At 47.3% G+C, this 15,661-nt stretch overlaps 1 protein-coding gene across 1 annotated transcript; it reads right to left on the minus strand.

The window, feature by feature from the left end:
* Positions 1 to 633: 633 nt before the first annotated feature.
* LOC144173509 (uncharacterized) lies at positions 634 to 2,822 on the minus strand. Its single transcript, XM_077701903.1, has 2 exons — positions 2,326 to 2,822; positions 634 to 1,465 (listed from the first exon to the last, which is right to left on the minus strand). The coding sequence occupies exons 1-2, from the start codon at positions 2,776 to 2,778 to the stop codon at positions 1,151 to 1,153; spliced, it is 768 nt and encodes a 255-aa protein (XP_077558029.1). The 5' UTR covers positions 2,779 to 2,822; the 3' UTR covers positions 634 to 1,150.
* Between the last annotated feature and the right edge of the window lie 12,839 nt (positions 2,823 to 15,661).

A 15,661-nucleotide genomic window follows, 5' to 3' on the forward strand; every position in this document is an offset into this window, starting at 1 on the left:
CAAGCCTAGCAGGGGGAGGCAGAAAGCTAGATGGGCAGATGAGATAAAGGAGATTGCGGCGAATAATTGGTCACAATTAGCACAGGGCCGGGGCACAGGACCATTTCAGCAAAGTTGGTGTATCGTATTGACCTATTCCTATGTATAATGAATCGTTTTTCCAAAAAACCAGCGTAGAATGGAACCACCTCCCTCCCACCCTTGCTGCCATCGCTGATGTCACTCTCTTCAAAGCAGCCATTATTAAACTTCTTGCTGAATCTCTCTTTTGTAATTTGTTCTTGTTTTGTGTTTATATGCTATTTTTGGAAAGCAACTGCACCTTATGTATGTATTTCACGACTACTTTCTCTTATGCCCAATGGGCCTTGAAACTATTTTCAATAAGTAAATAAATAAATAAATTGGAGACACATTGGAGAGGCCTTTGCTCTGCAGTTTACGTAGATGGTACGATGATGATGATGAGGTGATCATCTATTTATTGTTTTCTACTGCCCTTTGCTAAAATTAGCCCAGAGGCAAGGTATCAAGACCAGGGTGATGCCCTGCTATGCACTTGCTCGTTGAAATACGTAATGAAAGGACCATGAAGACGAAATAAAAGTTTAAATCGGTAAAAAGAAAGTTTGCTTCCCATAAAAAGGGTGCCGCTTTTATCGCAATGAAAACAGATACAGTAGTGGAGGCACACCAGCCTCTTTTTGGTCACGTCTCTGTGACGTCAGAAAATCTTGTCTACAGGATAAGCGGTGGTCCCTCAAAGCCGCCGCACAAAAACACGGCTGGGTGATTGTGGGACACCTACTTCCGTTTGAATGCATTACTCGAAGGCTAATGAGCAGCTGACGCACTGATAGCTATACTTTAAAAGCTAGCCCATATCACATTACTGCTGCCCAAATCACGTCACCGCAGCGGGAACTTTAAAAATGTTTCGGTATTTCTTGTGTCATTTAGATTAAAATGTCTTTCATGGCTGGACTGAAGCTGAGTGAACTGCTAAAGGCTAGCTTTATTAAATTGAATCAGGTTTTATCAGTTTGTTTGTAATTGTATGAGGTTGTATCTTGACGACAGGAAAAGAAATGTTGGCGTACAAGGAATCAGGAGATTTAAATCTTTTCCTTTTCGACACAGGCTCTCGGCCCTAAATTTCCGCTCTCCACTCGCCTTCGGCAGCAAGCGCCACGGTGGTCCCAGAGCACAGTGCGCTGAACACATCCTCCCAGAAACGCGCGCTGTCCACGTTGTCGAGCACGGCCGTGGTTTCCTGGTCGGTGGCCGGCCACTCGGTCCATTCCCACTGGTGCCTTCTCAGGCAGCGCTCGTCGCTTAGCGAGCAGCGGTCACCCACGTCGTCGCCGAGGACTTGCAGCAGCTGCCGCATGTAAGCCTGCCTCATCGAGCAGAGTCCGGGCGGACAGGTCTTTTGAAGTGGCGCCTTGGGTGCAGTGGTGCCTTCCTGCTGGCAGAAAATCAAGATGCTTTGTGTGTGTTGTTGATTCAAGGAAGTAAAAGATAAATAGCTCAGCCAAGGTACCCTTGAGGTCAAACTTCTAAGATCATTAAACTGTCGACTATTGTCAATATTACACCAGTTTCAAACCTTTCGGGCACCAGGGGAAGGCCAACCGAATTGTGACAAGACAGCACGCCACTAACATTTATATCACAACACCGAAGACTACCCGTTCACCAAAGTTCAAAGTACAACGCATTCAAAGTGGTCAACACCCATTGCACAGTTTTTCCACCACATGAGGCAACTCATCCGTGAAGAAGGCGCCACGTGACACCAGCTCCAAAGTAGTCCCCCATAACAGTGCTCTTGTCCCCAGAACAGTGCTCAGCTGGCGGAGAACAACCAAACCCCTATACCCTAGCATACCCACTACAGATTGGAAGAACTCCTCCAGAAAAGCCATAGAGGAAGATACTGATTTACGGCACGACAAAATGCAGCAGCGAACCCGGCCCTGTACTAAGGGCAGCGCCCTCTGAAAGCTGATTATTCATACTTTACGAAAAGCTTTTAGGCTAGCACTAGAGCAGCTTCTGATATTCACGATGACACACTAGTTCGTAAAAGGTATATCTCGGATTTTTTCTGACACATCATCACTTTCGAATCGCCGTCAGAAGCAGATCGAAATCTGGTGCACTCATTAATATCCCCTATGATCCTCGAAGAACACCTAAGTCTAACTGCGAGAAGTTGTTAATTTCATCTAAAGTTCGTTGTACCAGTCTCCTAAACTAATTCAACCTCTTACCACATTCACGTCGCTGGAAAAATGTGGATGAAGCATTGCTCGTACATACCCGCAGGTATTCGTCGACGTTGACCATCCTCGCGTCATGAGGTAGGCGGCTGGCCATGGCACTGTCTACCAGAACGAACCGGGGACGAAACTTCGTCACAAAATCCGTCAGCTCAGTCGGCGACAAGGACGCGCGGAGAGGGGTGCAGCGGGTGCCTAGGCGCAGTGAGGCCAAGGAGGCTATAACCATGTCGTCCGCATCGGTGACGCAGGCTAGGAGCTCGGGCCCCATATGTTGTGGACCACACAACCCATCAGCAACCCGGCGAGAGTACAGGTTCAGGTCACGAAAGGTGCGCCGCCGTCCCTTGTACATGGTTGCGACATGGTTCCCGCGCTCTGATAATTGCTCCTCGAGTGCTTGCAGCATGTTGCTCGGGGCCCTAAAAGACAAAAACTGGGCGACTGAATACCAGCGTAGGGGTGTGCCTATCTTGCATAGCGATACACCCATCGTACATCGACATGCGGCTGAAATGGCGACAGCGTGTCAGTTATGTACCATTCTCTGCGAGTTGGTAGATTATTGATGGACAGCAGCGTGAACGTACAATAAAAGTGATAAAAAGACCGAAAATGCTGATACGCACTGCTATCGAGCCTACGTGTAAGCACAAAGTTGGGTTGCAAAATATGACTTAGTTTAAAATCCGAGCGTACTCACGGGATCCCGCCAAGGTGTCCAGAACGTTGAAATGTTGCGAAGGGTGGTGCGGCACGGTTTGAATCACCGCAGCCGGCAGTTGGGAGAAGACGTACCAGGCACCGAAACGAAGCTCGTTGGGAGGCGAAAAGAGGGTGCTGCGCAGGTCGGGTGCTCGAAGCAGGAGCTGACGAAGTGCGAGTGTTGGAACAAAAGGAACGATTGTTGATGTTGCTGTTGTTATTCCTCTTCTAGGTGCACATACCCACGTGGGGGATTGGCCAAGAAATGGGGTGGCTTTCTGGGGCTAACACGCCCACCTCATAGCCCTATATAATCAGCCTGTAGGAATTGGGGAAACGGTTACCGAATTATATAATAGATCTAGAGAAGAATCAGTGAATGATGCTATTTTTGCGAAAAAAGGCTAAAAATTTTTACCGGATTAGCAGGACATGCTTCTGGTCTCTGACATGTACGCGTGAATGGTCGCAATAATCCCTCTGTGACAAAACCCCAGGGATGTGGCCCCAAGGGAAAGGAGCATAAGCATCGACAGAGGAAGGCCAATGCGTTGAATTGGTGCGGCTAGGTACCCTTTCTGAATGAAAGAAAAACCGCGGCAGTACAGGAAAAAGTATTCAGATGTTTCAGTTTCACCCCAAGCAGAACAAACGCCGGAAGAGGTGAGACGCGCGATTCAAATAAAAATTAAGCTGCGGTATTCTGCATTTGATGCTGGTTAAAGTGACCTCCGACTGGCGGGACTCGCAAAATCTCGCATTCCAAGTGTGAGTAAGATGGGCATAGTCATGCAACCCTGTCATAGTACCTTCCTGTGTCACCCCTATCGGTTGATATCTCCGGAACCTTCCTCGCGCCAGGAGAGCTGGGGTAGGGCTGATGTCCACCGTATGCGCCATCTAAAGATGAACCGGCTAAAGAGTCAGCCTTTTCATTGAGCCATAGGCCCCTGTGATCTGGGTCCCAGATGAGCCGGATGTCGCGTAAATGGGGAGGCACAAGGTAGTTGAAGGTACGAATAAGTAATGAATTTTTCGGAGATGTTAGCGTGGTACAAACGGATAGGAAATCAGAAATAATAGCAACGTTTAAATGTTGTGGATGTAATTTTTTTATGGCCATAACTATTGCAAAAAAACTCAGCTTCGAATGTAGGAGTAGAATCAGGTAAACGATAAGAAAATGACCAATTAAGTTGCGGTCTGAAACTTCCCACACCCGCCCTCTCCCACGTTGCGATGCATCCGTGGCCACTACCACATGTGAGCGCAAGTTCTCCAGATGCTCGTCCAGCAAACCCATTAGTATCCGCGTGGATAGCAGCTTGGCGTTATGGGGGAATACGTTATCGAGGGACATAGGAGCAGGTACGACTTCAGGTATCATCGGAAGAATTTCCGGAAGACTGACGTTGAGCGGTGAAAGCAAGCTTTGGCTATACACACACTGAGGACGATTGTATCGAGGCCATGAAGAGGTAAAAAACAATGCTGGCTGAGACACCATCAATGACAAAGATTTGCTCAGATGAGACACGAAGATTCTCATCATAGTCGCACTGTTAAAACTTCAAATCGGGACTCTAGACACGGCCAGCGGTCCTCTAAATACAGAATGTTATTTACCACATATCGCGGAAGGCCGAGGAGCAATATATGTGCTCGTCGCTCCAAAATAATAAGAGGACGGAGTTTGTACGCTGCTGCACCCGAAAAGAGGACACACCCAAATTCTAAAATGGGTCTTACATAACCACCGTATATAAAGAGTAGGGTGTCCCTCCGCATGCCAATTTTTCTGTTGCTAACTTTACGCAACAATGCTAGAGCGCTTTCCTCTTTTGTCGAAATGTGGTTTATGTGCGGGCGCCAATCAAGCGTACTGTCATAGATAGCGTAAGTACTTCAAAGCAGTCACCTGAGGAATGTTCTTATCGCGGTAACTCAAACAAAGGTTAACAGCAGCGGATACCGGAAACACCAGGACCCCGCATTTAGCGACGTTGATGGACAAATTCAATCCTGTAACCCACCTCTCGATAAAACCCAGATATGCCTGTATTTGTTCTTATAGGTCATGATACTCCGCGCAGCAGAAAAGAAGGCTATGTGATCAGCATAAACATAAGAGCAAATTGTCTGATTTATAGGAATAGAACTCAGCAATATATTAAAAAGGATAGGGAAAAGAACCGATCCTAGCGGAACACCCCTTGTTTGCTGTCGATTCGATTAATTAAAACCATTTTGGGAACAAAAGAATTGACTACCCAATAAAAATTTTTGTATCCAGGAAATCATGTATTTGGGAAGACCACAATCCTTGAGTTTGGCAATCAGGATGCTATACTCCACGCTGTCATATGCTTTGGCCACGTCCAGCAGCCCGGCGATGAAGACGCCCTTAGACGCTTCCCGGAATTCACGAGAAACGTTAAAGGTCTCTCTCTCCCATTCTTTTTCCACCGAAGACGCAAAACGCGGGCTGTCCGTGTAAATGTCAGCGCCAATTAGGAGCATTTCTGCCCAAATCCTTGTCTTTGCTGGGTTTCGGTAATCCCTGTTTAATTAGGTCTCCTGGGGAAGCGTCTACGTTCCTGGGGGAGTTGGGCCTACAGGAAGTAAGGGTGCTTTCGGTGGACTTAACGGAGTTGGACTACTTACTGCCTCAACATGAGCTCATCAACGCCGTCGATTAAGCCATCGGCAATTCATACCAATCGCGCTTCCAGACCTCTCGCCGGACAACACGAGCAGGTTATAGAGCGGTTACGGGTCTACCTTGTATGATCCCTGGGGAATCCGATACACGTACAACACTGCGGAGTATGTATTGCGTCTTGCGTCGTACGAACTGTGAGGGACATTTTCTGGCCAGTTTCGACCGTGGCCTCGTGATGGCCCTTTCGGGCTTAAACATTTCACGTTTATCGTTATGCTGATGATTTTTGGAGGCCCTTGCCTTCCCGTCCGACTTGTACAAGAAGCTGGCAGATGACATTTTCTCTGCGTTCAGAGGTACTGTTGTCAAGTTCATCTTGACTAAAGAATTCGTGTCCGATGTGCAGATTGGTTCCGTGATTGTATTACTTCCAAACCAATCACGTTTGCCGACAATACGCCTCGTGGACCGCTGCCCTTCCCCTCTACACAGGCAAAACACGTCCCCAGGGGTGTTACTCTTTCAGCCATGGAGAATGCGTTGCCCAGGTCTTGTGCTCACATCATAGAAAAGCACGCCGTGAGGAATGGACAGAGGTTACACGAAGCTGGGTAGCCTGGCGGTGTCCTCAAAAATCCTGCAGCAGGGCAGTGGTTTTACACCTGCAAAGGTTCAGGGTAAAAACTCCCACCCGCCGAACCTCACCGTGAAACAACGATTATCCCGTCGGCTCACCAAGTGTCGCATATGATTAGTAGAGAGTTTTACATTCCGTCTCTCCCGTACGTTCTCCATGTACCGTACGTACGGGGGACCCGATGGCGCCTTGTTGCGAACCGGAGTAACGTGGTCGAAGTGCACCGGGGTTGGGGTCCTGCCGGAGCAGTAGTGATTACGAAGTTGAAGGAGAAGAAAACTTTTACTATTGACATCTCGATCTCAGAGAACACGCAGTGCGCCCCTGCGCGCGACAGATTAAATAGGCACGTTGGGTCCGTCCCCTTTCACCCTTCCTCTCGGCTGACGTCAGGAAGCACCAATCACAAAATTCACAATCACCACCACACAAATTCAGCAATCACACACAGACACACACGCACACGCACACACACGCCAGCACGCACACACGCACGCACACACACACACACACACACACACGCACGCACTCACGCACGCACGCACACACACGCACGCACCCACACACACACACACACACACACACACACACACACGCCAGCACGCACACACACGCACGCACGCACACACACACGCGCGCGCGCACGCACACACTCACGCACGCACGCACGCACGCACGCACACACACGCGCACACATTCCGAGACTCGCTTCTCTCTTGCGCAGGTGAGCGTTAGGTTGCCTCCGCCGAGGGGTGTCGGAGCCCCCTTTGTCCTTTGATGTTGAACCGCCGGGAAGACGTCTTGCGTTCCTCTCTCGTAATATTCGTCGGGTGTCTCGTTGAAGACATCTCCAGCGTCGTCAGACACGCCACAAAATGGGCATGACAATGATGCGAGGGCACGCCGCTGAAGCTTGCCGTGCGAGACGCCAAGCGATTCTATTGTCAGCACCGCCTCTGGCCAGTTGATGCTTGAGGGGGCCGCGAGGTCGCTCAACGGGGTATTGTGCAGTGGCAGCATAGTTCACTGCCACGTCATCGCCGACACACCGGGTCTTCGAACGTCGATGAGGGAAGGACCCCGGCTATACGGCAGGCTTTGGCGCTCGACCCGAGAAATATCGAATACGGGTTTCACAACAGCCTGCGTGTGCGGGCATGCTGAAGGCCGCACCCCGCCGGAACGAATGCGTGCGCATGGCGAGGCGAGGGCGGCCAGTCAGCGGAACTAAACCACCCTACCGGGACGAAATCACAAGTGCCCTGTCTTACCCCGGAATACACGGAACCTACGGAACGTACGAAATAGGCAGAATGCTAAAACTCTATTAAAAGAGCGGCTGCTCGTGTGGGATTTCGTGTGGTTTTCTCTTACCAAATAAGCTTGGTGACTCGTGCCGCGTTTTGAATAAGCGGGGGAGCGACGTTGTGTGTAGAAAGAAACAAAATAACCATTACGTTAACTTCAGTGTTGCTCGTGGAGTGTACGAAATGGAATTGTCATCTGGCCTGTCTTTATTTGGGCGAACAGATTTTTTGACATACCACAAGTACTGCTTGAATCCTGTCATAGGCATAAATCTTGATGTGCATTCCTTGAGGTGCAGCAGTTGGTCTCCGGTTTTTATTTAATCCATCAATCTCAGACGGTACTGCGATTAATCAGATTTAAAGAATCCAGAGAGAGAGAGAGAGAGAGAGAAAGAGAGAGAGACCGACAGAAAGAAAGACAGAGAACAAATCTTTATTAATGAGCATAGGTGCTGATGGCACACCTATGCACCTAGACCCTTCTCTGCACGTTTTTCTAGTATCCAATGTTTGATTCAGCTAGATGAGTCATCCATAATAGAGAAAAGGAAAGGGAGGGGAAGGGGGTGGGGTACAGGCTTGTCTGCGATCCCATACTTGGTGGTACAGGGTTCCAGGCGTGGGACGGGTATCGAAACGTAAGGGGTATTCTGTCAGGAAGATAGAATGGATGAGGGTGCTTTTCAGCGATATCTGAGGATGTAACCACCCACTGGAAGGGCAAAAAATTTGTCAGCTTGCCATTTTTGGATTTCTGGAAAGGGAGATTTAGTATCTATGTCACAATCCCTAGACCATTGTTTTGTTTACTTGCACTTGATTCAGCAATTTTCTTTAACTATTTGTGTGTATTTAAATCCTTTTGGGGGATAAACTTTCAGTTGGCAGTCAGCGCTGCCTGGTGTCTCGTCTTCCTTAGCTGTGTCTGGGCACTATTCTGGAATTGGGATCGCTGCGAGAGTTCGGCAAGAGCACCATTCCTCTTTCCTGCAGCAAATCTTAATCACGGCTGCTTTTCGCTCTTTTGCGGTTTTCATTGAAATGACCTCTGTCAAAACATGGTCGGCGTATCAAATAGAACGGATGTGTTTAATGGCTACTATGTCTTTATTTATTAAACTGCAGACGTCTTACTGACCGTGCACCATCTGAATGATGTACCCGGGAAGTTTCACAAGGGTATACGCTATCAAAACTTCCCGAGTACACAGCTCGGCCAAAAACCACATTAATGGTTTTCGTAGGGTGTCGACAGCGGATGAGCGGCTTTTTAATCGGTAGAACAATGCATTCCTCCTGTGGGTTTAACCTTGGAACCTCCTTCTGTATTTTCCCCACTCATGTATCGTCACGCACGTTGGAAATAACAATTGAAAAATCAGATCCCTGTTCGCGTTTCTAGCTTCCACAGTTTTGCATTTGAAATACGTAGGGTATGTAGATTTAGCGAGTGCGGTCAAGGCATTATTTTCTGCTAGGAGATCGATTACTACGATGGCGTCACTGCAGCCCGGTTGTTAGTATGGTTTTTTTTTTTTTTGCGAAAGCCTGTTGAGGGTTAGCGATTCACAGGTTTCTCATTTCTCGATTCTCAAGAACATGAGCGCTAACGCCTGCTTCGTTCGCGACACCAGCTCCCTAATGGGCCTCATTTGTGTTGCCAGATCTTCAAATTTGTTTCGTCTCGCGCTTTGTGATCTGCTCGACGAGTTTCAATTTTGAGCCGTTGTATCTCTGTGAATACTCAGGCGCGCCTGGTGCGTGGGACGATGGTTCTTCTCTCAAAGCTGCACTTAGTTTTCGTTTACCCTCGCCCTTTTTCGGGGTTTGGCGCAACTTCTCTAAAGTCTTGTGCCCTGACGCTACAGCTCCTGACGAGGTTCAGCAGGGGTGTACCCATGGCCCCACGATAGCTGTTTGATTCCCTTCGCCTGAGTGTGTGCGCTGCTAGTGTATAATACCGCCTTAGGTGTTCGTCGTTCTGCGTGGGGCGCCTTACGTTTCGTTGGTAGCTGAGTGCCCTCCTATGCAGCATAGGGAGCGTTAGCCCAGCTCACCTGGTTTCCGCTGCCTCCACTATGGTTGCTTGTCTGCCGGACCGATCCGCCGGAGGCGGGGAACTCGATCGAGCTTGTTTTTTGCCTGACCGCAGTCTCTGGAATGATCTGGGCTTGGACGTGGCTCGAAAATGCTTCGTGACTTGCTGCGTGAGATTCGGTCCCGTGGTTTACGTACTGTTATCTCCCATCGCATCTCCAATGGAGGTATTGCATCTTATAGGTTTGTCTGCAGCCCCTGCCGGCCGCGACGGGGTTACCCTGGCCGAAAGTGCGAGTGAGCGTGCATGTTTGGCCTTGCACTTGGTTATATCCTCTCCTCATCTCACACTCCAGCACTTTTAAATTGGGACACACGTGCGACGGATGAGGCTTGGAGAAGTAAACATGCACTGTCCTATCTTGCTCGCGTGTTTTACCAAATGAGACAAACGATCACTCCGTGTGAGTATGCTGACACAACTGAGTAAACATATGGCTGTCACCGCCTGAACAAGCCTCTTAGGGATCGCTATCAATCTTTCTCTACTTATTACGTTGTCCCTTGCCTGCTGGGAAACACAGCAATGGCACAACGTATATGTCCTGCATATTTTATTTTATTTATTAAATACTGCGGACCATTGAAGGTCCATGCAGGGTGGGTGGTTACATAGCATCAAAGCAGGAAATACAATGCGAACATGAATATAAAGAAACAAAACAACAAACATCGCTGAGAACGATACATGGGATAGATCAATTTACAACAAGACAATGTCAACAAGATAGGCCGGTAATTTGGGGGCAGAAATCGGTCACCTTTCTTAAATACTGGTACAACTCGGGCTGCCCTCCAGTCATCAGGCAGCATACCAGACATAAGTGAAGCACGGAACAAAACAACAAGAAACTTTCCCAAGGATTCTGCATATCGCCTCAAAAATGTATTCGGGATATCATCAGGGCCACAACAGGTTTTAGTGTTCAGTTTTAATAGCATAGAAACAATTCCAGCATAGAAAATCAAGGATACATCAGAGGCGGCAAAAACTGAAACATTCGTAGGCATAAATTTGAGCTGGAGAAAACGCTATGAAAATAGTTATTGAAGTGCTCTGTGATCGACAGATGATCACAAATACATACTCCATGAACTGACCTCTCTGACACGGGCAGTTTTTTTTTTTCTTAACTATTTCCAAAAGTTTTCAGGTTCATGTTTAATAAAGTCAGGCAATGTTGTCAGGCAATGTCTTTTTACACGCTGTGTTTTCAATATGACAGTAAACTGAAACTGAACTGAACTGAGCTGAGCTGAAACAGCGCAAGATAAACAAGGACAGCAGACGGAGGAACGACGGTACAGCCCAACCTCAACTGAAAGTTCATTAGGAACACATACAAGAAATCGAACCCACACGTGATAACATATCACAGCGAAAGTAGGCAATCAAGTCTTGATACAGAAAACAATGGCACGTGCGATGCTCCACTCCCAACAAATTATTTTGCTGAACTGCCAGACAAGAAATCAATTTCCCTGGCCGGTTACGGCACAATGCAGCCCTCCCACAGTTAACCTAATTTCTTGTAATTTAAAACATGACGAGAATTTATCATTGCAACGTGTTATCAAGACCCGCTGTAGCTAAGAACTACACGGTTCGCCAACTAGCTTTGTATACACAGTGTGCGCTATCGAACACTGGACATCTAAATTCATAACACAAGTAATAGAACACTTCAGCTATGTCCCAGGCGTGCTGCTTTTTCGTTTGGCAAACATAGCGGTGCCTGTAAAGACAGGAAAGCAACCACGCTTCGTTTAATGTTGCACAATATGGCACGAACCATAGGTCCCCTGTCATTTTTGTTACAACATTACGTGCCACTTTAATGCACATACTTGTAGCATTCGCTGTTTGCTTTTATTGACAGCCCACATTTGGTGTCAGCGTTGAACAATTACAAATTTGTTGTTATTCAAAGCTTGTTTAGCGCGTAGACTTGTCGATTCTTCTGACTTCACCCCCAAACACTTTCATTTTGTTGGCTTCGCTGCAGAACGACCATGCTCTGCAAGAAGCCGACCACGATTAAACGCGCAAACTAAGGGTAACGTTCCCGATAAAGTCCCTAGCAAAATTTTCAGCGATATCGTTGATCCTGTGCGGTGTATACCTAACTAAGGGAGGAAATCTGCCCATCCATCTGTCTGTGCGTAAGCCAGTTACAACGTTCTCCCACCCCAAAATATATCCCCTCCTCATCTCACCCGCGGTGGCATACCGCCCAAAGCAAAACCAATGAGGACCGCCAGGGTGTTATGGTGATGTACAAAAGCTCACGGATGTTATCCTGGGCAATCGGTGCTGTAGTTTAAGCATTGTTATACAAGTTCTTAGGATGAGTTATTGCGTATTGTTTTTGTTTTGTTTTTTTTTGCAAGCCATCGTTCAGGTATGGTTCCCAAGAGACATTTCTCCGTACGCGAGTACGTCGCAGCGAAACATTACCAGAGTGATCACCTATGCGGTCACTACGCTAAGGTGCGGAATTATGAGCGGGGTCACCAAGGCGAGGCTATGGGCCGGACATCGTGCTTCGTATCGTCCCCGAGAAATTCCAGAACAAAAAAAGGCTGGAACCCCAGGCCCGTCCTCTTTTTTTCCTTGTGGAGAGAGTGAAAGATGATAAAATACCCATCTCGGGCAGCTGGATAGTAGTGATCGCATGCTGTTCAAGAGGTACACCGTCTTATCCTTTACGCCTCACTAAAGGAAAGATAGCGCGTGTGTGTGTGTGTGTGGGTGAGTGCGTGCGTGCGTGTGTGTGCGTGTGTGTGTGCGTGTGTGTGTGTGCGTGTCTGTCTGTCTGTCTGTCTGTGTGTCTGTCTGTCTGTCTGTCTGTCTGTCTGTCTGTCTGTCTGTCTGTCTGTCTGTCTGTCTGTCTGTCTGTCTGTCTGTCTGGAAACTTGTGTCCTCACCAGTTCCTTCGAAACAACACTTTATGTTACGGCTATGTGCAGGTTCTCGCGGGAGGAGACAGTTCCTTAATTCGGTCCTTCAATATTGTGCCCAGGTATAAGCAACAAAAGTGAGCAGAATTAAAGTAAGGCTACGTGTTGCAAAGGCCACATATGAAATGCTTGACTTGTAAACCCGTTTGTAGAGGCTAAGGGTAAGAATTAAAACAAACGACTTTTTTAATTCAGTGAATGTTAAGCTCCTGAAATAAAGGGGTTGCGCGATTGCTGCATTCGCTGAGCGGTATGATCCAAAGAGCTGAGTTAAAGTTCCCGCTCGTCGGGACCCTAGCGAGGGATCGTTCGATCGATGAAAAATGTTGAAGATGTCTCAATAATCAGAGGCGCATAGCTGACGACGGTCTGCCACACGACTGCTTGCAATTTACTTGCAATTGCCGTTTACAGGGCGTGTCAACTTAGCTAGCGGACTCTTCATTGTGTCCGCCTCAGGAGCCCCTCTAGCTCGACTAGCAGACATTCAGTACTAGCTTCTACGTAAATGAAAAGGAAAAAAAATATTACACGTCAGCCTCAGAATTAGACGATGCAAGCCCCAAACTTAACAGGCTGATTCTGAATGTCCTGGAGAAATTGTGAGTGAGCTATGTTCGTTGAACACCGGATGTGGGGCAGTGATTAGGGCGACTGTGAATGATAGCGTTATTGATTGATTGTAGGGTTTAATGCGCCGGCGCAACGCAGGCGATGAGGCGCGCCGTAGTGGAAGGCTCCGGTTTAATTTTGAACACCTGGGGATCTTTAACGTGCGGCGAAATCTCGTGCGCACAGGCGTTTTTGCTTCTCGCCTCAATCGGAAATGCGGCCGCCGCCGCCTGGGATTTAACCCGCGACCTCATGCTCAGCAGTGCAACGCCTTAGCCACTGAGCCGCCGCAGCGGATGAATTACAGCGTTATAAACCAAGGTAAGCACATGGGCTGGAAAATAAAGGCGAACCTTCAAAACCAGTCTAACACTACACGCCAATCTCTGTTGTAATTAAACAACACGAAAAACCAATTTTGATGTGGTAGGACATTCGATGCCGAGGAACGTGCAGCTGTTAAACAGAGAAATTCGTTAACTATTAATGAGTATCGGAGTAGGGGTCATTGCAGGACATGATGCGGTAACAAAGTAATAAGAAGTTGATGCATATCGAATCATTCGCTAATCGAGAAGTTCATAATTTATTCGGGTAATTAACGAATATTCTCTATTACGGGAGGTAACAATGTACGTCGTCAGCCTATAAAGATAATTAGTTAATCAGCGTAAATACAGAGTCAGACCGTTAACGCAGCGTAAACCAGAACAGGGGAAAGTATGCAGGCCTAGGCAGTCCAGAGATTGATTTGTTTCGGAACGTACATTTGTTGAGCTACCGACTTGTTCACGATTATGGGAGGCTTTTTGAAGAAGCCGCAAGAGAGGCGTAGCAATGCCATACAGTACAGGTTTGTAGAAAAGAAAATATCGCGGCTATAGCCCTTTTCAAGCCCATGAAAACGCTACCAACGCTACTCTTTTCGATTTTCGGAATAATAACCGGGGCGAAAGCCAAATTTCCAGGTTGTTGATGAACACAATGTGTTGAAATAATTGACATGTTACTGCTCATTTAGTTTGCCAACTCCCTTAATATTATTGCGAGATAGTAATTTGTCTCCAATTATGAATTTGTCTGTAATTATGGTTTTTATGAAAACAGCGTGCTTGAAACCCTCTGCATTCGTGATATAAAGTCGATGGTTGGACGGCATACCGTCTGGTCAGGTAGCATACTACAAAACAAGAAACACAGGTCACTGACCAAGTCAAAATCAAATTGACGTTTCGGGAGCGCTACGGCTCCCTTGTTCGTGATATGCTTGTTCGGTTGTATTTTTTTCTCTTGTTTGTTGTTCGGTTGTTGTGTAATTTTCGTGCTTCACAACCACTCATGTGAAACCCCACCCATTGGGGTCTTTGAGGTATCTGTAAATAAATAAATAATAAATAAATGGTCTTATCACATCTGGAAGTAAAGAATAACCTTGCTTTTTTTTATTTCGCGAAGAGAATACTACACTTGAAAATTGAGGTAACAATATAATCAGCAAAACTGGTTATGAGGTCTACTGCAGGTCTTAAAAAAAGAGTAGGAGAGGTACGAGAGGTGCAATGAGCATGTATTTTTCGGGAAAGCCAAATGAGGTGTTAACCCATGTACTGTGTCCTTAGGATGTGAGAAACTAATGTCATTTGAATGAATCTTGATTATATGGCTGTGCGAGATCGAGTCGTCTAGACATGTGTTTAAGGTTTTCCTCCGTTTCGTTTTCATGCTGCAATTGTTGTCTTCGTTGTGGATTCCTTGCACGTTTATACTTTCGCTTCGAGTAGGCATTGAGTGACAGGTGGAGCTTTCTCTTGCGCTACTCGTTTTATTGCTTTTAGAGTGTATTAAGGAACTTTGACTTAACTCAGGGTATTTTAGAAAGGATTACGAGGACGAAGGGCAACTCCTTCATAAGTGAGAGAGTCTGTCGGCCCTTTTGGCGGATGGATGGGTATACTGGGAATGGAACTGTGTGGTGGCTTGAAGCAAACAAATGAGCGATCCCGCGCATCCATGGACGCAAAGCGACGTAACAAGAAACTTCCATCTTAGCATACCTGGGTTGAAAAAAACTGGCTTGTTGCATTTTTGGGGGGGGTGAGTGGGTTGGGGGGGTGTTATTGCGCTTGGTGTAGTTTAGGAGTTTTAGGAACAATGAGCAGTGGCGTTTCCGTCGAGAAATAGGAGAGGTAAAGAGAAGCGTTCGACTTCTCAGCCTGCCTGGTGAAGACTGCACCAAGCTCCAAGCGCAGAGAACGTGAATACACACATGAACTGCGGTTTCTGCGGGCGCTCTGCGGCCAGTCGCTTTCCCGGCTGGCCGGTCGGGTACGTTATAGAGAAGCCACCGTTGTCTGGTGTAACTTCATTGGAAGCCCCTCCCTTTTGAGTTGCT

Source organism: Haemaphysalis longicornis, unplaced genomic scaffold, assembly GCF_048455015.1.
Source record: "Haemaphysalis longicornis isolate Haplotype H1 unplaced genomic scaffold, Haemaphysalis longicornis Haplotype H1 scaffold_3, whole genome shotgun sequence".
NCBI lineage: Eukaryota > Metazoa > Arthropoda > Arachnida > Ixodida > Ixodidae > Haemaphysalis > Haemaphysalis longicornis.

What these genes read in the sequence shown, in the direction of transcription:
- LOC144173509 (XM_077701903.1), bottom strand. Translation starts at nt 2,778, where the DNA reads ATGGGTGTATCGCTATGCAAGATAGGCACACCCCTACGCTGGTATTCA. An exon ending in ACGTCGACGAATACCTGCGG is followed by an intron (nt 1,466 to 2,325) that starts GTATGTACGAGC and finishes TTCTGCCAGCAG; the next exon opens with GAAGGCACCACTGCACCCAA.